General features: G+C 43.0%; 1 protein-coding gene across 3 annotated transcripts in view; it reads left to right on the top strand.

Annotated features, from left to right (window-relative positions):
• Nucleotides 1-23,413, top strand: part of ufm1 (ubiquitin-fold modifier 1) — a 54,178-nt gene extending 30,765 nt beyond the window's left edge. For all 3 annotated transcript variants that reach the window (XM_038818371.1, XM_038818373.1, XM_038818372.1), the window contains one exon: nt 22,858-23,413. In XM_038818371.1, coding sequence (XP_038674299.1) covers nt 22,858-22,925 — 68 coding nt within the window. In that variant the 3' untranslated portion in view covers nt 22,926-23,413. The remainder of the gene's footprint in view (nt 1-22,857) is intronic.
• The last annotated feature ends 785 nt before the right edge of the window (nt 23,414-24,198 follow it).

Genomic DNA, 24,198 nt, shown 5'->3' with positions numbered 1-24,198 from the left:
GTGGGAGAGTCTACTACAGAGAGCATAATCGCAAAGTAAGGCAAGGATGAGGAGGCATTTCTTCTGAGGGTAGTGAACCTGTCGAGGCTGGCTCTGTTCAAGGCTGTGATAGACAGATTTTTAACCAGTAACCGAATCAAGGGTTATGGGGATCAAGGAATAAGGAAAGTGGGGTTGAGTATTATAATATATGATCAGTGATGGGATGAATGGCCTACTTCTGCTCCTATGTGTTATGGTCTCATTTACTAGTTCCTCACCATTTAGAAAATACTCTGAATCATCTTTCTTGGGACTTTGCACTTCCCTAGATTGAGATCTATCTCCGTTTTGTCCGCTCACTTAATGTCACTTTCCCTGCTACCTGCTCTCACCTGCACAATTACTGTCTCTCCTCACACACTGTTAATGAAAACTTGAATATGCAGCCTTCTATTCCTTCATCCAAGTCATTAATAAACATGGTGAAACTTGAGGCCTCAGAACACATCCTTGGGGAATACCACTTGTCACATCCTGCTAATATGAGAACATACTTTTCATTACCACTTTCTGTCTCCAACTCATTTTCAACCCAAATCAAAAGGCTGCCTCTTTCCTTTAAGTGTATATCATCTTTCATGTTTTCATCATTTATATGGTAGTCCTCATATGCATTGATCTTCAGTTAAAATTTCTTGATTTTGCATGACATCCTAAAACTAAAAGTAGTTTGCGTTTTTTCATGGAACATCCTTATCCAACAGTTTTGCAATCTTTTTTAAAAATCCCACTGTTGTTCTGTCCTGTGTACCAGTTCTTCCTATTTCAACCCAATACTGGTACCAATACCTAACAAAATGTGATTGGTGCTCATGACACCATATCTTTAGCTGTGCATTGATTTCCCTAGTTGTCCTGCCCTTCCCTTATATGGTTAGCAAGTAATCTTTAGATTAGCACATGGAAAATTCTGCTTTGTTACGATCCCCATGTAGATCAGTAACGTTTTTTTTAAAATCTGGATTTCCCAGTCACCAACTCAAAGGATCACACAATATTTCATCTTTAAGTCTTTTACTGTAATAACCACACTAAAATAAATCAAGTCTAAACAATACTTGGTAGGTGACTAATGCACTAATCTACAAGAAGGGCATTCTGTAGTAACCCCATGCTGGACACATTGAACCACACTCTCCACAAAATTGTAGTCTTACGATTAAAGTCCAATGCTCCTCCTGGCTCTAGCAGAATAATGTTTTAAAATTAATTTCCGGATGTGAGTGTCACTGGCCAGGCCAGCATTTATTGCCCATCCCTGGTTGCCAAAGAGAGGATGGTGGTTAGCTGCCTTCTTGAACTTCCTGCAGTCCCTGAAGTGTAGGTACATCAACAGAGCTGTTCAGGAGGGAGTTCCAGGATTTTGACTCGGCAACAGTGAAGGTACAGCAATAAATTTCCAAGTCAGGGTGGTGAGTGTCTTGGAGGGGAACCTCTAAGTGACGGTGTTCGCAGGTATCTGCTGCCCTTGACCTTCTAGATTGTACCAGTCATGGGTTTGGAAGGTATTGCCCATGGAAACCCAGCCTTCCTACAGTTCATCTTGTGGATGGTACACACTGCTGCCATTGTTCGTTGGTGGTGCAGGATTGAATGTTTGTGGAAGAAGTACCAATCAAACGTGCTGCTTTGTCCTGCATGGTGTTCAGTATTGTTGGAGCTGCACTCACCCAACCGAGTGGAGGTTATTCCATTGCACTCCAAACTTGTGCCTTTTAGATGGTGGGCAGGTTTGGGGAGTCAGGCAGTGAATTACTCGCCACAGGATTTCCAGTCTCTGACCTGCTCTTGTATCCACAGTATTTGTATGACTAATCCAGTTCAGTTTCTGGTCAGTGGTAACCCCCAGCCCCCCAGGATGGGAATGTTTGGGGTTCAGTGATGATTTTGCCATCGAATGTCAAGGGGCGAAGTTTAGATCCTCTGTTGTTGGAGATGGTCATTTCTTGGCCCTTAAGTGGTGCACATGTAGCTTGCTACTTGTCAGCCCAAGTATAAATATTGTCCAGGTTGTGTTGCATTTGAACATGGACTACTTCAGTATCTGAGGAGGCACGGATGGAGTTGAACATTGTGCAGTCATCAGCAAACATCCCCACTTCTGACCTTACGGTGCAACAAAAGTAATTGATGAAGGAGCTGAAGATGGTTGGGTCAAGGATGCTAACCTGAGGAACTCTTGCAGTGATGTTCTGGAGCTGAGATGATTGACCTCCAACCACCACAACCATCTTCCTTTGTTCCAGGTGTGACTCCAATCAACGGAGGATTCCCTCTGACTCTCATTTACTCCAGTTTAGCTAGGGCTCCTTGATGCCATATTCGGTCAAATGCTGCCTTGGTTGTCAAGGGCAGTCACTCTCGCCTCACCTCTGACATTAAGCTCTTTTGTCCATGTTTGAACCAAGGCTATAATAAAGTTTGAAGCTGAATGTCCCGGCGGAATGTCAACTGAGCTTCAAGAGCAGGTTATTGCTGAGTAAATGCAGCTGGCCAGCATTGTTGATGACCCCTTCCCTCAATTTACTGATGACTGAGAGTTGGTTGATGCGATGGTAATTGGCCCGGTTGGATTTGCCCTGATTCTCGTGTATAAGACCTACCTAGGCAAAGTTCCACGTTGCTGAGTAAATACCAGTGTTGTAACTGTACTGGAACAATGTGACTAGCGGCGTGGCAAGCACTGGAGCACAATTTGTCGTACTATTGCCAGAATGCTATCAGGGCCCATAGCCTTTGCAGTATCCAGTGCCTTCAGCCATTTCTTTATTATTGCAGAGTGAATCGATGGATCATCCACTCAGCACTTCTGGCTGATGATTGTTGCAAATGCTTCAGTATCACCTTTTGCACTAATGTGCAGGGCTCTTTCATTATGATGATGGAGGTATTTGTGGAACATCCTCCTCCAGTGACTAGTTTAATTGTCCACCACCATTCACGGCTGGAAGTGGCAGGACTTAGGTCTGATCCTTTGGTTGTGAAATTTCTTTGTTGTGAAGTTGCTTAGCTCTGTCTATTACTGGCTGCTAATGCTGTTTGGCATGCAAGTAGCCCTGTGTCGTAGGTTCACCAAGTTGGGACCTCATTTTTAGACATGCCTTATGTTGCTCTTGACTTGCTTTTATGCACTGTTCATTGAAGCAGCGTTGATCACCTGGCTTGGTGGTAATGGTCGAGTGGGGAATATGCCAGGCCATGAGGTACAGATGGTGGTTGAGTACAGTTCTGCTGCTGATGACCACCAGTTCCTCATGGATGACCACCAGTTCCTCATGGATGCCCAGTCCTGAATTGCTGGATCTTTTTGAAGTCTATCCTATTTAGCACGAAGGTAGTGCCACACAACACACTGAAGGGTATCTTCAATGTGAAGACTTCTCCCTGCTGTTCCCAGGATGAGTCTTCTAATGACCTTTTAAACTAAATCCGCTTCACTAAGCCCTTTGCGCATAATCAAATGGACTTCATGTTACGAGGTGCCCTCTGGTGATTCTGTGATCTTTAACTCTTTACAGTTCTTGTTTCTTCGAACATGGGTTCTGTCCTCCCCGGCCCTCCCAACCAAAAGCAGATCTTTCTTCTGCCTGGAATAGAGACACCTGTTGTGGTTCTTCTCCAAAATTCTGTCTGACTGTCCTAAGAGTCTGTGTCCACAAGCAACAAGCATTCTCCTTCATATTCAGATGTTTAAACTTGCACATGACTTTCAAGACTGTTTGACCTGGGGCTCATCCCCATGGCAATCGGGTCACATGGACTTGTCTACGAGCAGGCACTGAGGTCACATGTCCCTCTCCACTACTCCATTTTACTTTGAATTATGGGAGACCGTTTAAAACATAGCCATCTTTTAATATCCATGCTCTCATATTCTAATCTGATTCGCGCCAATCTCCTAAACTCATTTTACCACACTTCACCTACGTCATTAGGTCCCAAATAGACTACAGTAACTGGTTGCTCTCCCTCCCCTTGCACCAACTTTTCTATTCTGCTATGTCCTTACTCTTGAATTTAAAAAAACACATTTTGAGTGACTCAGTTGAATCCATGACTGCTACTTAACCTACTACAATTTTTTAATAGAATGTGCCATTGTAAATATTGGAAGAAAATGCGTTATTGCTTATGGGCATGAACAGTATGCCTTAGTTTAAAATGCAAATACACATCAATTAAATGTCCTTTTTAATCTTTCTGGCAACAAAATAATATGAACTTGTTGTTTGAGAAAGATATATGCAATTTGGCATGTGTTCTAAAACCGTGTTAATGGAGCACTAGAGGGGAGACCTTGTCATCTAGATTGTAATTATTAATAGAATAATCGGTTTCCAGTCCCCTATAAGATGTAATTGGATGTAGTGTGAATGATAGCCAATATTTAGTGACTATGTGAAGAAGTTTCCAGAGAAGTGAATGATGTACATTCGGTCCAGTTTAATGTAAATTTGATCAGTAAGAAGGAATTTAATAATTATTGGAGTAGATAAAACAGGATGAAGATACTTCTCTGTTATATTCTCAGGGCACTTTGTTTTCCTGCTGACAGGTTGAAGGTGGGTGGGAGCAGGGGCAGGGCCTCATTGAACCCAGCTGGCAGACTGCCCATTACCTACTCTCCCTCCCCCACCATTATACGAGTGTTGTTGGGATGGGTGATGTTGCTGTGTGGCCCACCTACCACTGGGTCAATTTTCCAATTGATACGCTTCTGTATTGAATGTGGGAAGAAATTCCTTACACAGGTTGGCAATCCAGTATTATCCCTCAGGAAGCTTTTAACGAATACTCAAAATGCTTCCTAGTACCCAAGTTGGATCATTTAAGTACAACCCAGATGATATTGTTTGGATCTCCACCAGATTTTTGAGAGTTTATGCAGCAATATCATAATTATGAGCCCACCCCTTACAAAATGGTTTGCTCGGTTTAATATAAAATATCAAGATTGCTAATGACAGTGTTGTATATGGAAATGGATTTAAAGACATCTGCAAGGTAACTTTGGTGCATTTTGCATCTGCTTTTCCAGTATTTTATATCAGTTTTTAATTCCCCTTCCAGCATTGAGCTGCATGGTATTGGCACAAAGAACTTCCCCATTCTTCTTGCCTATCGGAGCGATCCAATGGCCACTTTGCACACTTGCTCGAGCACGCTGAGTCCGGTGAATGCCAGGACTCGCGGGTTTTCCGTTCGTGTTCGTGCCTCGCAGAAACACACCCGCAAGACGGTTTAAACCGACTTACCTGGGATCCACCAGCCTCCCCAACGAGGCCGCAGCCGGACACCGTTCAGCACAGGTCCACTTGGGCCAGACAGAACCGAATCCATGCGTCTCCCGGGCCATCGGAGACTCCTGGGTGGTCAGGATCAGTGCAGGGTGGGGTGGCTCCTGGCACTCCCTCTGGAACTCTGCCAACCTGATACTGCCAAGGTGCCTGAGTGGGACTGACAAACTGGCAGGCGCACTGACCGGGTGGCGGTGCCAGAGTGATACTTCCAAAGTCAGGGCCCGGAAGGGTTGTGGGGGGAGGAGGGGTGGGGCCATTATCCATGGCCATGCCCATGAAAGAAGGGTTGGGAGGGGGAATTTGATGGGTGTGAGTGTGCAGGGCAAGTAAGTAGGGGTCTCCGGGAGGTTGGGGGGAGGGAGTGATGGGTGGGGGTCCTGGAAGAGAGGGACCTGTAAGTGGGCATGGGTGGGCCTGAAGATGGGGGGGGGGGGGGGGGGGGGCAGGGACCCAATAGCAGAGTGCCTCTCTTGGGGGGGTGTGAAGTATTGCCCATGGGTATGTGGGGGGGGGGGGGTCCCACAAACCCACTTAGATCTGGGCACCCTTTCAAAATGGCTGCCCGACTTAAGTTCAGCTCCCCAGTACTCAAAAAAAAAAAAAATGCACCCTTTCAAAATGGCGGCCCGACCTCTTAAGTTCAGCTCCCCAGTGCTCAAAAAAATTCTAAGGCTGGGCTTAACCGGTGAGAAACTCCCTAAAGCCCAAATTAGTGGTCATTGGATAGCAGTGGGGAACACCCTGAAAAATCCGCCACAAATAAACGTAGACATTTTTCCGGAGAATCGCGTCCTATGTTTTTTCAGATCGATACACATCTCAAGTCAGATGAAGCAAAAAAAAGTGATTTTACATTTGATGTTCTGAAGTGTTTGAAATTCTGAGAACATTTAATTGAAAGTAACATCTCATCAGTGTATTCGTAATTTTTGTATAAATGGATTTATCAATAGATCTTCGTATTTAAATATGGATTGAATTTAAGTTGGCAATTGGCAGTTTATTTATTAAAAAATGAATTCAACATCATTTTATTTTAAATTTGAGTTTGTATAAATTTGAGTTTGTAGCTGAGGTTGTGGCGCTGCTAGCCCCGCCCGGGTGGGAGAATCGGGTCCCGGGAGGGGGCGCGGTGGCTGCCATGAAACACGGCCAGTTTCACAGCAGCCTTTACGACTCTCCGCATTTGCGGAGAATCGCGCCCATTGACTTTATAGTGATCTATTAATTTTCTCATTTCCTCTGTTCTCTTTAACTCCAGCCTTCTTAACTCACTCTTTCTGTTCCAATTCCTTGGTCATCTGGACTTTAACTTGCTGATTAGGAAACGTGCATCATTTCCATTCCATTGTTCTGGCCACCTTCTCCTGGCAGAGTTAAGAGATATTCACTCCTCACTGATCTGGGTCCAACTGCTATGACATTTAGTTTAACAAAAACTCAGAACAAAGGAAAGCTTTCTCTCTCTGGGAAGTGGCCTCCTGTTGCTAAGCAGCACCTTTTGGTTTATTTATTTTTCTTACTGTAGCTCAATAGTATCCCTTTTGGAATTGAAACCAACTCGCACACATACAAACATCTGCGTCGAGAGGCACCAGAGGAGGGATTGTTGGGGGAGAGGCGCAGCCTACAGGCTAAATTTGATTTGTTGACCACTAGAAAGGCGGAGGCACAGTGGAGGAAGGCACAAGGGGCAGTGTATGAACATGGTGAAAAGGCGAGTAGGATGCTGGCTCATCAGCTCCGCAAGCGGGATGCGGCTAGGGAAATTGCTGGAGTGAGAGATGAGTGGGAATGTGGTGCGGAAGGGGGTAATGAGGTCTTCAAGGACTTTTACGGGGAACTGTACCGATCGGAGCCAACGGTGGAGAGGAGGGGAATGGAGAGTTTTCTCGACGGGCTATCTTTCCCGAAGGTGCAGGAGGAGCAGGTGGAGGGGTTGGGGGCGCCGATTGAGCTGGAGGAGCTGGTTAAGGGGATTGGGCAGATGCAGTCAGGGAAGGCACCAGGGCCGGATGGGTTCCTGGTGGAATTTTATATAAAGTATGTGGACCTAGTGGGCCCCCTGCTGGTGCGGACACTTAATGAGGCGTGGGAAGGGGGGACTTTCTTTAATCTTGAAGAGGGACAAGGACCCCCAGCAGTGTGGTTCATACAGGCCCATATCTCTCCTTAATGTGGATGCCAAGATGCTGGCAAAGATCCTGGCCACCAGGATAGAGGACTGTGTGCCAGGGGTTGTACATGAGGACCAGACAGGTTTTGTTAAGGCAAGGCAGCTGAACACGAATGTGCGGAGGTTGTTGAATGTCATCATGATGCCGGCGATTGAGGGGGAGGCTGAGATAGTGGTGGCGCTGGATGCGGAGAAGGCCTCCGATAGAGTGGAGTGGGGGTACTTATGGGAGGTGCTGGGGAGGTTTGGATTTGGTGAAGGGTTTATTAGATGGGTGAGGCTGCTATATGAGGCCCCGATGGCGTGTGTGGCCACGAATGGGAGGAGGTCGGAGTACTTCCGGCTTTATCGAGGGACCAGGCAGGGTTGCCCCCTGTCCCCCTTGTTTGCATTGGCAATCGAACCGTTGGCGATGGCGTTGAAGGATTCAGGAAGGTGGAGGGGTGTGGTGCGGGGTGGGGAGGAACATAGGGTGTCGTTGTATGTGGCGGACCCGGTGGGAGGGATGCCGGGGGTGATGGAGCTGCTAGCTGAGTTTGGGACCTTTTCTGGCTATAAACTAAATTTAGGCAAGAGTGAGGTGTTTGTGGTGCACACTGGGGACCAGGAGGTGGGAATTGGTAGGCTCCCGCTTAGGAGGGAAGGGGAGAGTTTTAGGTACCTGGGGGTGCAGGTGGCCAGGGACTGGGGGACTCTTCAGCAGAATAATTTCACCAGGCTTGTGGATCAGATGGAGGAGGAGTTCAAGAGGTGGGACATGCTGCCATTGTCGTTGGCGGGGAGGGTGCAGTCCGTCAAAATGACGGTGCTTCCGAGGTTCTTGTTCCTCTTTCAGTGCCTGCCCATCTTCATCCCCAGGGCCTTCTTTAGGAGGGTGACTAGCAGTATTTTGAGCTTTGTGTGGGCGCATGGGACTCCGAGAGTGAAGAGGGTTTTCCTGGAGCGAGGGAGGGATGGAGGCGGGCTGGCGTTGCCCACCCTTTTGGGGTACTATTGGGCGGCCAATGTGTCAATAGTGCGTAAATGGGTGATGGGGGGGGGGGGGGGGGGCGGCGTGGATAAGAATGGAGATGGCGTCTTGTAGAGGTACGAGCCTGGGTGCCCTGGTAACGGCGCCGTTGCCGCTCTCTCTAAGAGGTATACCACGAGCCCGGTGGTGGCGGCGACCCTAAGAATCTGGGGACAGTGGAGACGGCATAGGGGGGAAACAGGGGGCTCGATGGAGGCTCCATTAGGTGGAAATCATCGGTTCATCCCGGGGAACACTGATGGGAGATTTAGGGGGTGGTATAGGGTGGGCATCAGTAAATTGAGGGACCTGTTTATTGGCGGGAGGTTTGCGGGCCTGGGGGAACTGGAAGATAAATTTGGGCTCCCCCAAGGGAACATGTTGAGATACTTGCAGGTAAAGGCGTTTGCGAGGCGACAGGTGGAGGAATTTCCTTTGCTGCCCTCGCGGGGGGCGATGGACAGAGTGCTTTTGGGGGTGTGGGTCGGAGAGGGGAAGGTGTCTGACATTTATAAGGTAATGCAGGAGGTGGAGGAGCCGTCAGTGGAGGAGCTGAAGGCTAAATGGGAGGGGGAACTGGGGGAGCAGATAGAGGACGGGACTTGGGCGGATGCCTTGGAGAGGGTCAACTCTTCCTCTTCATGTGCGAGGCTTAGTCTCATCCAATTTAAGGTGCTGCATCGAGCCCATATGTCTGTGACTCGGATGAGTAGGTTCTTTGGGGGTGAGGACAGGTACACCAGGTGTTCGGGGAGCCCAGCGAATCATGCCCATATGTTCTGTGCATGCCCGGCACTGGAAGAATTCTGGAAGGGGGAGGCGGGGACGGTGTCGAGGGTGGTTGGATCCAGGGTCAAACCAGGTTGGGGACTCGCGATTTTTGGAGTTGCGGCGGAGCCGGGAGTGCAGGAGGCGAAAGAGGCCGGTGTTCTGGCCTTTGCGTCCCTAGTAGCCCGGCGGAGGATCTTGATGCAGTGGAAAGATGCGAGGCCCCCAAGTGTGGAGACCTGGATCAGTGACATGGCGGGATTTATAAAATTGGAGAGGGTCAAATTTGCCCTGAGAGGATCAGTACAAGGGTTCTATAAACGGTGGCAGCCTTTTCTGGACTTTCTGGCTCAAAGATAGGTATCTTGGTCAATAACAGCAGTAACCCGGGGGGGGGGGGGGGGGGGGGAAGGAAAGGAGGGTGTTCTTTGTTGTTTCTATTTTTTTTCTATGGTTATTTAACTTAATATTGTGTTAATTTAAGTTATTGTTAATATGTTTTTTTGCTCATTGAGGATGGGTGAATGTTTATGACTGTTATCATTATTCTTGTTATTGGTATTTTATTGCGGTTCGTTGTTATATAAATACAAAATTTTTCAATAAAAATTATTTTTTAGAAAAACAAACATCTTTGTCCAGGATAATTCTGGCTCTAAGTGCCTTCCAGAAACATTAAATTAACCCCACTTAAAATGATACCTTATTTCTACTGTTTACTCATACAAATATAAATCCCTTAAAACTACCTTTTGTTTTCCTAACAAATTCCGAAGATTCACGACTCTGAATAAAGAAATTTCCCCTTGGACTAAATGGCTCACCCTTTATTCTGAGACTGTGATTCCTAGTTCTAGATTCCCCGTCTGGGATAAATACTCTCCCAGCATTTACTCTTAAATCACTTAATTATTCTGTACGTTTCAGTAAAACCACATCTCATTTTTTAAATTCTAGGGATTGATTAAAAGCCTTGTCTACTCTTTATACCTGCATTTTAACTTTCTGAGAGTGTGTACAATGAGGCTTAGGACCCTCTGAATAACAATGTCACTCATTCACTGATTATTTTAAAAATATTTGCTTTTATATTTTTCCTATCAATGTGGATAATTTCACACTCTTTCATATTGTAGTTGCCATGCTCTTGCCCAATTACTCGTATCCTTCTGCAGCCTCTTTGTCGCCTCCTCAAAGCTCACTTTCCCACCTAACTTTGTGTCATTAGAATGTCCCCACATCTAAGTTCTAGATATTGGTGGTTAATAGCCGAGGCCCAAAGATGTTTCTTACACTATCCCACTAGTTACAACCTGCAACCAGAAAATGATCTAACATGCCAACTCTGTTTTCCACCTGTTAATCCATCCTCAATCCATGAATACTATTTTGTACAATAACTTTTTTAATGGTACCTTATTGAATGCTTTTTGAAATGGAAATGTGCTCATTTTCCCTTTTTAACTCCCCTTGTTTCCAGTAGGATTTTACAACCTCCGAAAACACTTGGCACACTTCTTCTTTCTTAAAATCGGTTGACACTACCTAATCGCATAAGTGCCCTGATACCACATCCCAAATAAATGTTGCCATTATCTCTACTACTAATGTCAGCCTAACCGGTCTACAGTTGCCTGTTTTTCCCCCTCTCTTCTTGAATAGAATTCAAACATTCATGTTGTTTGGAAGTGGCAATATAGAAATGAAATGTGCAGCTGCAAATAAACTAAACAATTTAATCTTGAACTCTCACTTGCTGTGCTGAGATTTGGTGTGTTTTAGCTTGCTTGGCAGTACTGGAAATTGAAGTACTTGCACCGTGTAAAGGTCCGTATAACTTTATGGGCACACACCCGTTAATATTTATAACCACTGCGTATTGGTGTGTGAGAGGTACGTTTATCTGATGGTTGCATGCAAAGGGCTCTGAGTTTAATATGCAATATTAACAGTATGCATGCTAGTCAGCTGTAAGAAAAATAGATACGTCGACTAGACATTTTAGACATAAAAATAGGATATATTGCACTTAACGGGCAGATAAAAACCTAACTGGTCAATAAACGAAGACAAGAATGTCACAACTGTAATTATTTTCATGAAATTTTAACCTGGCTTTGATTTTACATTAGTGCAAATTAGGAGGATGACAATGTGTAGGTGCAGAAGTAGTAAGTGGGGACAGATATAAAATTGATTCAAATTTCCAAATTATTCGGCAGGCTGTCCTCGAGGACTGATGAGCTCAACGGTCTGGGACACTGGTTTGAAAATTAGTTGAGAGCCCTTGCTCATGAAAACACATTTTTGTAATGTATCAATATAACTGTAACAAGGCAGCACGGAATTTAAATAAACAATTAACTTGGGGGTTGCCTAGGGATAATTGACACATAGTAATAATTCTCAGAGGGCTGGTTCATAAATAACAGAAAGCAAAAAATTGAGAATCCAATTAAAAATTGTGCCACAACACACAATTTGCTAAAAGTCAGCAGTAAATTTGGAATGTTTGTTTTGACATTTTATATTCATAAGACTGTACTGAGCAGCTGAACCTAGTAATACATTTTAACTGAGCCTCACCTCCCAGTAATAGTTTATTATAGGGAGATAATAGTTTTTTAAATTTAAAGTGCCCAATTCTATTTTTTTCAAATTAAGGGGTAATTTAGCATGGCCAATCCACCTACCCTCTGCATCTTTGGGTTGTGGGGGTGAGAGCCACGCAGACACGGTGAGAATGTGCAAACCCAACACCGAGTGACCCGGGGCCAGGATTGAACCCAGGTCCTCGGTGGCAAGAGGCAGCAGTGCTTGCCACTGTGCCACCCAGAGAGATAATATTGTTGTACTCTTAAATTATTTATCATTCATATTATACTATTCACAATCTCATGGTTTGTGTTTTTTAATTTCGGGCCTCTTAAGACTTGCTATGGTACATGCTATACCCAGTACTTAATATATTTGCATCACAATCTTGTATATAATCAAGATTAGTATTCTTGGTTTTTTTTCCAGTTCTGTATAATTTTACTGAAGTTTTTTTCTGCAAGTTAATGAATTAGAATGTTGTCCAAAGGCTATTCCACAGCTAAAATTGTCTCTTCATAATTAATATACTTGCCACTGAATATTTTAATAACTGTACTTTTAAGTATATCAATATCCTTCATGGAATGCAAATTAAAAGCAGTAGGTTGTTCGTTATCTCCAGAAGATGAGTTCTGGCTGCAGAAGATGACACACAATAATTAACTGAGTTAATGGACGGCATGGTAGCGCAGTGGTAGCACTGTTGCTTCACAGCGCCAGGGACCAGGGTCGATTCTCTGCTTGGATCACTGTCTGTGTGGAGTCTGCACGTTCTCCACCTGTCTGCGTGGGTTACCTCCGGGTGCTCCGGTTTCCTCCCACAAGTCCTGAAAGACGTGCTTGTTAGGTGAATTGGAAATTCTGAATTCTCCCTCCGCGAGTATCCAAACGGGCGCCGGAATGTGGCGACAAGGGGATTTTCACAGTAACTTCATTGCAGTTTTAATGTAAGCCTACTTGTGACACTAATAAAGATGATTGTTATTACTGAAGTTTAATGCTTTAGTAGTAGCTTCTGATTATTTAGATTACTAATTCCTAGCTGAATTGATGTCTTTCTCCCTCCTGTAGTATTCTGTATAAATATTCAAAATATAAATACCTTGTTTATATCTTGCACAGATATGTTCAAATGTTTGCAGTGAGTCAGTGGATGTTTTATGAGCAGGGCTATTTGTGCCATGTAGGAAATATCAGCTACTGAAAAACATTCACTGGACACGGTGTCGCTCGGCCAGCATTTATTGTCCATCCCTAATTTCTCTTAAGAATGTGATGGTGAGCTGGGGCCTTGAACTGCTGAAGGCCATGTGGAGTAGGGACACCCACTGTGCTGTAAGGTAGGAAGTTCTAGGTTTGTGACCCAGCAACAATGAAGGAAAGGCAATATAACTACAAGTCATGATTGTGTGTGATTTGGAGTGGAACTTGCAGGTGTTCCCATGTATCTGGTACCATTCTAGTTGCTAGAGGTTTTGGGTTTTGTAGGTGATGTTGCAGGAACATTGATGAATTTCTGCACTGCATTTTTTAAATGATGCACTTGCTGCCACTGTGTGTCGGTGATGGAGTGTGAAGGTGATGGATGGGGGGCCAATCAAGCGGGACTATTTTGTCTTGGATGGTTTTGAGCTTCTTCAATATTGTTGGAGCTGCACTCATCCAGGCAAGTGGGGAATGTTTAATTACATTCCTGACTTGTGCCTTCTAGATGGTGGTCAGGCTTTCGGGAGTCAGCCTCTGATTAAATCAAATTGAGTTTTTACACTCTCAATTTCAATTATTGAGGTTAGCACTGCTGCTTCACAGCTCCAGGGTCCGGGGTTCAATTCTGGCCTTGGGTGACTGTCGGTGTGGAGTTTGCACTTTCTCCCTGTGTCTGCGTGGCTTTCCTCCGGGTGCTGTGGTTTCCTCCCATAGTCCAAAGATGTGTGGGTTAGGTGGATTGGCCATGCTAAATTGCCCTTTAGTATCCAAAAGATTAGGTGGGGTTACTAGGTTATGGGGATAGGGTGGAGGCATATGCTTAAGTATGATGCTCTCTCCAAGGGTCGGTGCAGACTCAATGGGCCGAATGGCCTTCTACTGCACTGTAAATTCTATGATTCTCTGAAATTGTTTTTTTTTCCAAAAAGCACGCCACTCTTAAATTGTGACGGAAAGGTAGCATTGTTTATCAATTAGAAAATGCTGACATTGGGTTTATGCATTGCTGCACTTGATATAAAAGCATGATACAGAAAGATATTCCGAGCATAAACATGAACAGTATGCGAGTGTTTTATTATATAGATTATGATCCATACTGGTCGCAACTGTTTCAAGATAACTTGCAAACCTCGTGTGGCCAAACCAGCCGACAGATTTTTAATAGAGTTTTGATTTTACCAGGAAAAGCAGGAAAACATTGTTTACATTTGTTTAAATTTCAGAGGTTTGTAGATCATGGAACACCTTGAGAAAGTTCCAACTAATATATTACAAGGCATACAATAAAGATATTTTTCTATTTAAAGTATGTAAAAGTCTCACCTCTAGTAAATTAATCTTAAAAACTCGGCATCTGATTCTGATGAAAAATGTTTTTTTTACTTTCAATGAACTTTCAAATATAATGTGGCATGGACTGAGGGTCTGAAAGGTCAACATCCTATTAGCATTTTTGATTATTTTCTGCACCTCTTAATGACATTTTGATGGTCTATGTATTTGGATACCCCCGTCCACCAAGTCTCTTTGGCTCGCCTCTGTTTCCAGCTTATACCCAAGAAATCCTGCAGTGTTCTTTTAAAGTCCAAAGTGGATGTCCTCACAGTTATGTTAATGTCCATTTTAATGAAGCTCACACCAGAGCAGGAGGCCATGTGGCCTATCATGTCCATGCTGGTTCTCTGCAAGAGCAACTCTGCGAGTTCCATTCTCCTACGCTTTGACAGTAGCCTGGCAATTTTTTTCTCTTCAGGTGCTTATCCAAATTCCATTTTGGAAACTACAGTTCAGTCTATATCTGCCAGACTCTCGGGCAATGCATTTCAAATCCTAACCATTCACTGTGTCCCTCCTTTTGCCTTAAGTCTGTGTCCTCTGGTCAATCGGAGCAGTTTCTCCTTATCTATTTCCTCCAGATCTCTCCAGAATTTTGAACACCTCGGTAAAATCTTCTCTGAATTTACTAATCTCTGAGGAAAAACAATCCCAGTCTCTCCAATCTGTCAATGTCACTGAAGTCCCTAATCCCTGGAATATTGTTCTGAAGTATTTTTCTGTACCCTTTCTTGAAATACTTTACCTCCTTCCAGATGTGTGGCACCCAGCTTTTCCACAATGCTCCAGTAGTGTCTAACCCAGTGTTGTATAAAGGCTCCCCATAACTTGTTTTTCTTCTTAATCTAAATGTCTATTTATAAAACCCAGGATCCTGTGTACCTTTTTAGTCACTTTCTCTATCTGCCCTGCCCACTTTCAACGATCTGTGCATGCAAGTCCCTCAATCTCCCTGTCCCTGCATCCCCTTTAAAAATTGTACCCTTTTTGCATTGTCTCTTGTCTTTCTTTCTGCAAGAATGTATCACTTCAGACTTCCTGCATTATATTTCATCAGCAATATGCCTCCCCATTCCACCAACCTATTTGTGTCTTCCTGAAGATCACTATCCTCGCAGTTAACAATGTTTCCAACCTTTTGCGTCAGATACAACATTTGAAATTGTGCCCTGTGCTACCCAAATCCAGGTCATTATTATACATCTAGAAAAACAGTGGCCTGCTCCTGGGGGACTGTATACCTTGGGCAGGACGGTAGCACTGTTGCTTCATAGCTCCAGGGTTGCAGGTTCGATTCCTGGCTTGGGCCACTGTCTGTGTGGAGTCTTCACGTGCTCCCTGTGTCTGCGGGGTTTCTTCCAGGTGCTCCAGTTTCCTCTCGCAAGCCCCAAAAGACACGCTGTTGGGTGAATTGGACATTCTGAATTCTCCTTCAGTGTACTCGAACAGGTGCCGGAATGTGGCGACTAGGGGCTTTTCACAGTAACTTCATTGCAGTCTTAATGTAAGCCTACTTGCGACAATAAAGATTATTATTAAAGATTATTATTATTGCAGTCTACAAATTAACCATTCAGCACAATGATCTGTTTCCTGTCACTCAGCCAACTTCATATCCATGCTGCCACTGTCGCTTTTTAAAATTCCATGAATGCAAGCCTTGTTAGCAAGCCTATTATATTGCATTTTTATCAAATACTTTTTGGAAGTCCATGTATGCCACGTCAATGGCATTGTCCCATCATAGAGTCATCGAGGTTTACAGCATGGAAACAGGCCTTTCGCCCAACTTGTCCATGCTGCCCAGTTGTCACCACTAAGCTGGTCCCAACTGCCCCCATTTGGCCCATAACCCTCTATACCCATCTTTCCCATATAACTGTTGAAAAGCTTTTTAAAAAAACAAAATTGTACCCACCTCTACTATTGCCTCTGGCAGCTCATTCTAGACATGGACTTCCAAAAAGTATTTGATAAAACTGCAATATAATAGGCTTGCTAACAAGGCTTGCATTCATGGAATTTTAAAAAGCGACAGTGGCAGCATGGATATGAAGTTGGCTGAGTGACAGGAAACAGATCATTGTGCTGAATGGTTAATTTGTAGACTGCAATAATAATAATCTTTAATAATAATCTTTATTGTCGCAAGTAGGCTTACATTAAGACGGCAATGAAGTTACTGTGAAAAGCCCCTAGTCGCCACCCTCTGTGTGAAAGAATTGCCTCTCTGGACCCTTTTGAATCTCTCTCTTCTCATATTAAACCTGTGCCCTCTAGTTTTAGACTCCCCTACCTTTGGGAAAAGATGTTAACTATCTACCATGTCTCGCCTCCCATTATTTTATAGACCCCTATAAGTTCACCCCTAAGCCTCCTACACTCCAGGGTAAAAAGTCCCAGTGTATCCAGCCTCTCCTTATAACTCGAGCCGGTAAGATCCTAATAAATCTTTTCTGCATTCTTTCAAGTTTAATAACATCCTTTCTATAATAGGGTGACCAGAACTGTACACAGTATTCCAAGTGTGGCCTTACTAATGTCTTGTACAACTTCAACAAGATGTCCTAACTCCTGTATTCAATGTTCTGATCAATGAAACCAAGCATGCCACATGCCTTCTTCTCACCCTGTCCACCTGTCACTCCACTTTCAAGGAGTTATGAGCCTGTACTCCTAGATCTCTTTGTTCTATAACTCTCCCCAACACCCCAGCCTTAACTGAGTAGGTCCTGCTCCGATTTGATCTACCAAAATGCATCACCTCACATTTATCTACATTAAACTCCATCTGCCATTCATCGGCCCAAATCCTAAATAACCATCTTCAGTGTCCACTATGCCATCAATCTTGCTGTCATCTGCAAACTTAATAACCCGGAGGAAACCCACGGGAACATCGTGCAAGCTTCACACAATGACCTGAAGTTGGAATCGAACCGTCTATGGCACTGAGGCAGCAGTGCTAATCACTGTGTCACCGTTCCGCCCCTTAGTCCCCTTCTTCCTTGGTAAAGACGGATGTAAAGTACTCATTTAGCACATTGTCCATTCGCTCTACGTCCAAGCATAGATACACTTTTGTGGACCCTTATCACAACCTCTCTTTCATTTGCCCCCCCCCCCCTCTCCATTTTACAACCATTTTACTTATTTACCAGAGTTTTACCCATTTCACTTAATTTGTCAATATCTCTCTAATAGTCTCTACAGCATCTGACCTGATGATTTGTTTTTATAGCCGATATTGAATTTTGTAAGAGTTTCATCCGTTTTTTGCACCTTTTTAGCATTCATTATTTTGTATTGCTGCTTGTATTTTCCTCTCTTTCATTATAATAAGGATATTTCATTACATATACTGCAGACATGTCCTTGCGCTGTCCCTTGGGGTCGAGAATGACTTATTTCTACTTCGGTTTATTAAGTTTTGAGACGGCTAATAGTTGCAATGCACAATCTTTAGACTCTGCTACATCCGGAGTAGCTGGTGCTCAAAGGGATGTGCAGCTGAGGTGTTTGGAGGTTTGTGCACCCTCTCCCATCCCTTGGTCCCTTTGATGAAATCTCCCAATGCTTTCCTGAATATATCTTTTCCATTTTGGTCAGACCCAAACGTGAGTTGGCAGGGATGCTTTAAGAATATCCTTGAGGGTGGCATGGTAGCCCAATGGGTAGCACTGTTGCTTCACAACGTCAGGGACCCAGGTTCAATTCCCAGCTTGGGTCACTCTGTGCGGAGTCTGCACGTTCTTCCCGTGTCTGCGTGGGTTTCCTCCGGGTGTTCCGGTTTCCTTCTACAAGTCTCAAAAGACTTGCTTGTTCGGTGAATTGGACATTCTGAATTCTCCCTCTGTGTACCCGAACAGGCGCCGGAGTGTGGCGACTAGGGACTTTTCACAGTAACTTCATTACAATGTTGATGTCAGCCTACTTGTGACAAGAATAAAGATTATTATTAAAGCATTTCCACTGTTCTCCTGGGAGCCTTCGGCCATGACCCAGTTCTGATCAGACTCCCGAAGCAATTGTTCTGGTGTCAGGCATGTGAATAACATGCCCCACACAGGTTTTAAGGGATTAGCACCTCTATGCTGGACATGTTGGATTGGGAAAGGGCGCTGATGTCGGATTGCCTTTTTTGCCACCAGTTTTGGAGGATCCTGCGAAGGCAGCACTGATGGTACTTTTCCAGTGCTTTGAAATACCTGCTGGAGGTTGTCCAATCTCTGAAGCATATAGGAGTGCGGGGATCAATGCTGCCCAGTAAACCATGTCTGCGCACTGAAGATCAGTGGAATAGCAAGAAATATTTCAATCTCCTTGGTGCTACAAATGTATCAATCAATTTGCCTTTGTAATTTGTATGTGAGTTATACCACAGATGGCCGAATAGCTCTGCTAAACAATTGCTTTGTTAGTTGTATAAATGGGAGCAGGACATTTCAGAGGAATATTGACAGGCTAAGTGATTAAACAAAACTGTAGCAGATAGATTTCAATGTTGCAAAGTGTCAGGTCATCCCTTTGGATACAAATGGACAAATTGGTATATTTTCTAAATGACATGGAACTGTGGAGAAGCAAAGGGAAGTGGATGCCCAGTTGCACCAACGTGTACAAAAGTACATGTACAAATAGTAATCACCAATATAAATTCAACGTTTGCCTTTATTTTAAAGTGGCTGAGATGCAAACGGAAGGAAATGACTGACATACCCTATCTAATCGACATAAAATTTTGGGCATTGTACCTGGGGAGGAATATGTTGGCCTTGAAAGAGGTACAGCACAGATTCAGTAGAATTGTATCAAACCTCAAAGAATTAACTGAAGAAGACAGTCTAAACCTGGCTTGTATTCTTGAGTTTACCAGGTTGAGCGTTGATGTAATTAAAATGCTCAAAATGATAAAAGGATTTGGTAAGATTAATGTTAGGCTACTGTTGTTGTTTAACCAAAAAATCTATAATGGGAGGAGGCTCAATTTAAAGTTAGAATTCAGCAATTCGAAAGCAAAATCCGGAAGCACTTTTTGTGCACACTGGATCATTAAACATTTTCACGACAGCATTTATTAGGCAAGTGTCTTCGAGATAAAGGAAAAGGAATGTAGTTGATCTACCAATCAGCCATGATTTAATTGATCCAGGCTAAAAAGGCTGAATGGTGTACTCCAAACAGAATATGACAGTAAACTTGCCAGAAATATATAATACATCATAAGAGCTTTTATAATCATATAAAGAAGAGTAGCTAAACTGAATCTTGCTCTCTTAAAAGCAGAGGCAGGAGATTTATCATTAGGAACAAGGAAATGAGGCATTGAACAAATACTTTGTGTCTATCTTTACAATAGAAGGCACAGGTTCCATACCAGAAATGGATGCTAATCTTGGAGCGAAATGAAATGAAAATCGCTTATTGTCACAAGTAGGCTTCAAATGAAGTTCCTGTGAAAAGCCCCTCGTCACCACATTCCGCCGCCTGTTCGGGGAGACTGGTACGGGAATTGAACCGTGCTGCTGGCTTGCCTTGGTCTGCTTTCAAAGCCAGTGATTTAGCCCTGTGCAAAGTGAAGAAATTAAGAGATTAATGTCAGCACAGATGAAGTATTGGAGAAATTTAAGGGACTAAAATCTGACAAATCCTCAGGTTGATGGCCTGAAGGGTTGGTGCAGAGATGGTGGATATGCTAGCGATGATTTTCCAAAATTCCTTACATTCCGGAATGGTCCCACCAGATTGGAAGTTGGTAATGTTGCACTGCTTTTAAAGAAAGTGAGAAAGAAAGCAATGAATTACACACCAATTAACCCAACATCAGTGAAAATGCTGGAAACTATAATTAAGGAAGTCTCAACAATGCATTTAGAAACACATGCTCTTTGAACAAGTCAACATAGTTTTAACATGGTTTTACTAAAGGGAAGGCCTGTTCGGCAAATGTGTTGGTTTTCTGACAATGTAAGGACTATGATAGGTAAAGGGGAACCAGTAGATGTAGTATACTTGAATTTCCACAAGACATTCGAATATGTGCTGCATAAAAGTTGATCAGAAAAATAAGGCTCATGATCATGAGTTGGGGGGGTAATATTTTTGCTTGGATAGAGGATTTGTTAACGGATAGAAAATGGTGTGCACTCACGGGGCTTTTTCAAGTTGGCAGGCAGTGAACAGTGGAGTGCTGCAAGGATCTTTGCTGGGCCTCAGCTATTTACAATCTATATTAATGCCTTGGGCGAAGAGCAGAGTAATGTATCTAGGTTTGATACCAAATTAGGTGGAAAGTTAAGCTGTGGGGAGAACACAGGCTGCAAAGAGATGTCGACAGGTTAGGTATGTCGGCAGCAAGATGGCAGATGGAGCATGATGTAGGCAAGTATGAAGTTACTAACTTGGGTCATGAGAATAAAAAAGCAGGCAGCATGGTGGCACAGTGGTTAGCCTCACGGCGCCGAGATCCCAAGTTCGATCACGGCTCTGGGTCACTGTCCGTATGGAGTTAGCACATTCTTCCCGTGTTTGTGTGGGTTTTGCCCCCACAACCCAAAGATGTGCAGAGTAGGTGGATTGGCCATACTAAATTGCCCTATAATTGGAAAAAATGAATTGGGTACTCTAAATTTATTTATTTTTAAATGAGAATAAAAAAGCAGAATATCTTTTTACAGACGAGAAATGTTCTCATACAATTGGCATTGGTGCCAGTATAAGTATTGCAGAAAATTAACATGCAGGTGCAGCAAGCAGTTAGGAAAGCAAATAGCATGTTGGCCTTCATTTGATTGGAGCACAAGAATAAAGAGGTCTTGTTACAATTGTACATGGTTTTGGTGAGACCACATTTGAAATACTGCATAGCTTTGGTGTATACCTTTAATAAATTATGTACTTGCATTGGAGGCAGTACAGTAAAGGTTCATGAAATTGGTCTTTGGAGTGGGGGGGGGGGGGGGGGGATATCCTTTGATTGGAGCCTGAGGAAATTCGGTTTATAGTCTCTGGAGTTCAGAAAAATGAAAGGTGACCTCATTGAAGCCCAGAAAATGCTGAAGGGGGTCGCTGAGAGATTGTTTTCGTTTGTTGGAGTATCTAAAGCACAGGGGCACAATGTGAGGATAAAGGGGCCGATCATTTTGGACTGAGGTAAGGAGAAATTACTTTGGTCAAAGGGTTATGAATCTTTGGAATTCTCTATCCCAGAGCCTTCTGGATGCTACGTCTTTGAATACATACAAAGCTGGGATAGACGAATTTTTGGTGTCTCAGGGAATTGAGGGATATGGAGAGGATGGAGCTTAAACCCAAAATCAACTATGATCGTGTTGAATGACCGAGCAGGCTCGATGTGCCAGGTCTTGGCCTGCTGTTTCTTATGATCTCCTGTTTCTGTGTGCTCATCATTGGGTTCATAAACCTGTACCTTTTGAACAGAATGCATATCCAATTTGACCTCCGAGTGAAAACGATGAGAGCTTCTAGTTCAGCAGCAGCACCACTAAATGTTGAGTAAGGTTCTTTTTATGTTGCCATTGTAATATTTTCTCCTTTTCATGCAGCCACAGCACTATTTCTTTGTCTAACCTGAGAAGAACACACCATACCTGTGTTGATTGTACACTTCTCACGAGCCAACAATATGTCTTTTCAGAGTTTGTTCTTTATTTTAGAGATGATTTTGTGCTGTGGGATTGCCAGATGCTTTTATGTGTGCCCTCACACTGTATTTTTCAGCCAACTTTGTTGGTTATGAATTGCAGTGCAGAGAGTGAAACGTCTTTAATCTAAAACGATTGAATACATAGTCTTTTTGTTCTGCTGATTCTACAATTATGTAAAGTAATAAAAAAGCCTGAATCACGGTCTTTAATCTTATTTAGATTAATTGTATTATTTCGATTCTATGAAAATGTTAATATTCAGAGTTTGTTTTTTAACTGAATAAAATGGTTATTGGGCAAAATCAAGTAGCTGGCATTCAGTAATTCAAATGACCAAGTTTCATAGCTGTTTCTTTGTCAGAATTTGAAAAATAATCCGATACTCCCTCTGACAAAGTAGGTAAGAGGGGAAAAATAACCACAGTTGATGCTCCATGTTGGACAAGTGATGGATATTTCCTATTGGAAAGTAGTTACATGGATATTACACCACAGGATACACATATGCAAATATCTCCTTTAAATGCAGGGCAGAAATCTTGCACAAATAAATTTCACAGTGCAGGTTCAAAACCATAGAATTCAAGTATTTAACCATTTAGAATAGGAAAATGAATGTCTCTGAAATTATTTTATAAGCCACTTTATTTACATGTGTTTTTTTTTGGAGTACAAAATATCACCTAAAAGGAAGCAAACAGAGGTGAACACTTTTCATTAACTAGTTTTCTTGTATTTGTTCTTTTATTGCAGGAAATATTTTCCTAAAGCATGGATCAGAACTGAGACTTATTCCCAGGGACCGAGTTGGAAATCATTAACCATTTGCCACCCAGAGCACTTTTTCCTGCAGAAGAAAACAATATTTATTTTTGGAAATTTTTACTCCCATGTGTCCTTGCCACTTTTAACATGCATTCCTTTGAAAAAAAAACTTGAGTAGGACTCTCCCAAGAGTATTGAAACGGCAGGTCGTTTTAAGCAGAGAAAATCTGAAAGATGCATTTATTATAAATAATCGGCAGTACTCCCTCAAATATGTTCTATAATACAATTTTTAAAAAGGACCAAGATCACAAGAAATATAATCCTTAACTGGGGAGTGCTAATATTTTAAGAGTGTAGACTTTTCAATGTGTATAGCATTATACCTACACAAGGGAATTATCTCAAAGTATTATACAAAGCCTTTGTAAAATGCTTGGCATTAAGTTCTTAATGCATAGATTTCAACACATTGCAACCTTGCACCATCTGTATTGAGTTGATATGAATTCTGAAATTAAATAAAATAATGAGCTGCAGAAGATACTTTATTTCTGAAATTATAAGCTATGTAGGGCTATTAGTTTTCAAACGATACATTTATTGATTTATATTGTGTAAGAGCTTATTTTGATAGATTATTCAATTGGGCCAGTGTTGACAAAATGTTCTGAAGCAGATATTTGAGCCATTGATAAGGTACATTTCATCCTGCATCGGAGTTGCATTGATTGACTGAATTGTGCAGGTATGATTCCGACTTGACCCTCGTGTCCACTAGCAAGATTTTTTGCCCAGTTACATTTTTTTTCTTTCAGCTTGAGGCAAGCTGCTTTCCACCATACATAATTAAGCTTGACATTTTCTTTGTCGTTGTAGCACACCACCTCATCAGATTGGTTCATATACCCACGGAGTCAAATAAGGTTAGGGCAGCTCATCACTTTTATAGGGTGGGAGGGGGGGGGGGGGGGGGGGGTGATTAAAACACTAATTTCTCCTCTTCCCCACCCATCCATAAATAGATGTTTTGATTTGTTTCCCTCTTTATAAGTGGTGGTGTATTTCCCCAACCCCTTGGTTTTTGTACAACCCACGTTTTTATTTACAATTCCACAGCAAACTCAAAATGGGATGAACTCCGGGTTAGTTTATTTGTGCACACTTAAAACTTGAAGGCGGGTTCACATCACCCCCACACTCAGACAATAGTGAGGAATAGAGAAAAGAGGGTTTTGCAATGCAGAGAAAATGAATATTGATTCACATGAACTTGGAACAGTACAGGCCCTTCGGCCCATGATGTGGTCCCGACCATTTACCCTAATC

This window comes from Scyliorhinus canicula, chromosome 14 (assembly GCF_902713615.1).
Source record: "Scyliorhinus canicula chromosome 14, sScyCan1.1, whole genome shotgun sequence".
NCBI lineage: Eukaryota > Metazoa > Chordata > Chondrichthyes > Carcharhiniformes > Scyliorhinidae > Scyliorhinus > Scyliorhinus canicula.
The sequence above is the reverse complement of the archived record's forward strand: the minus strand, read 5'-3'. Positions and strand labels throughout refer to the sequence as shown.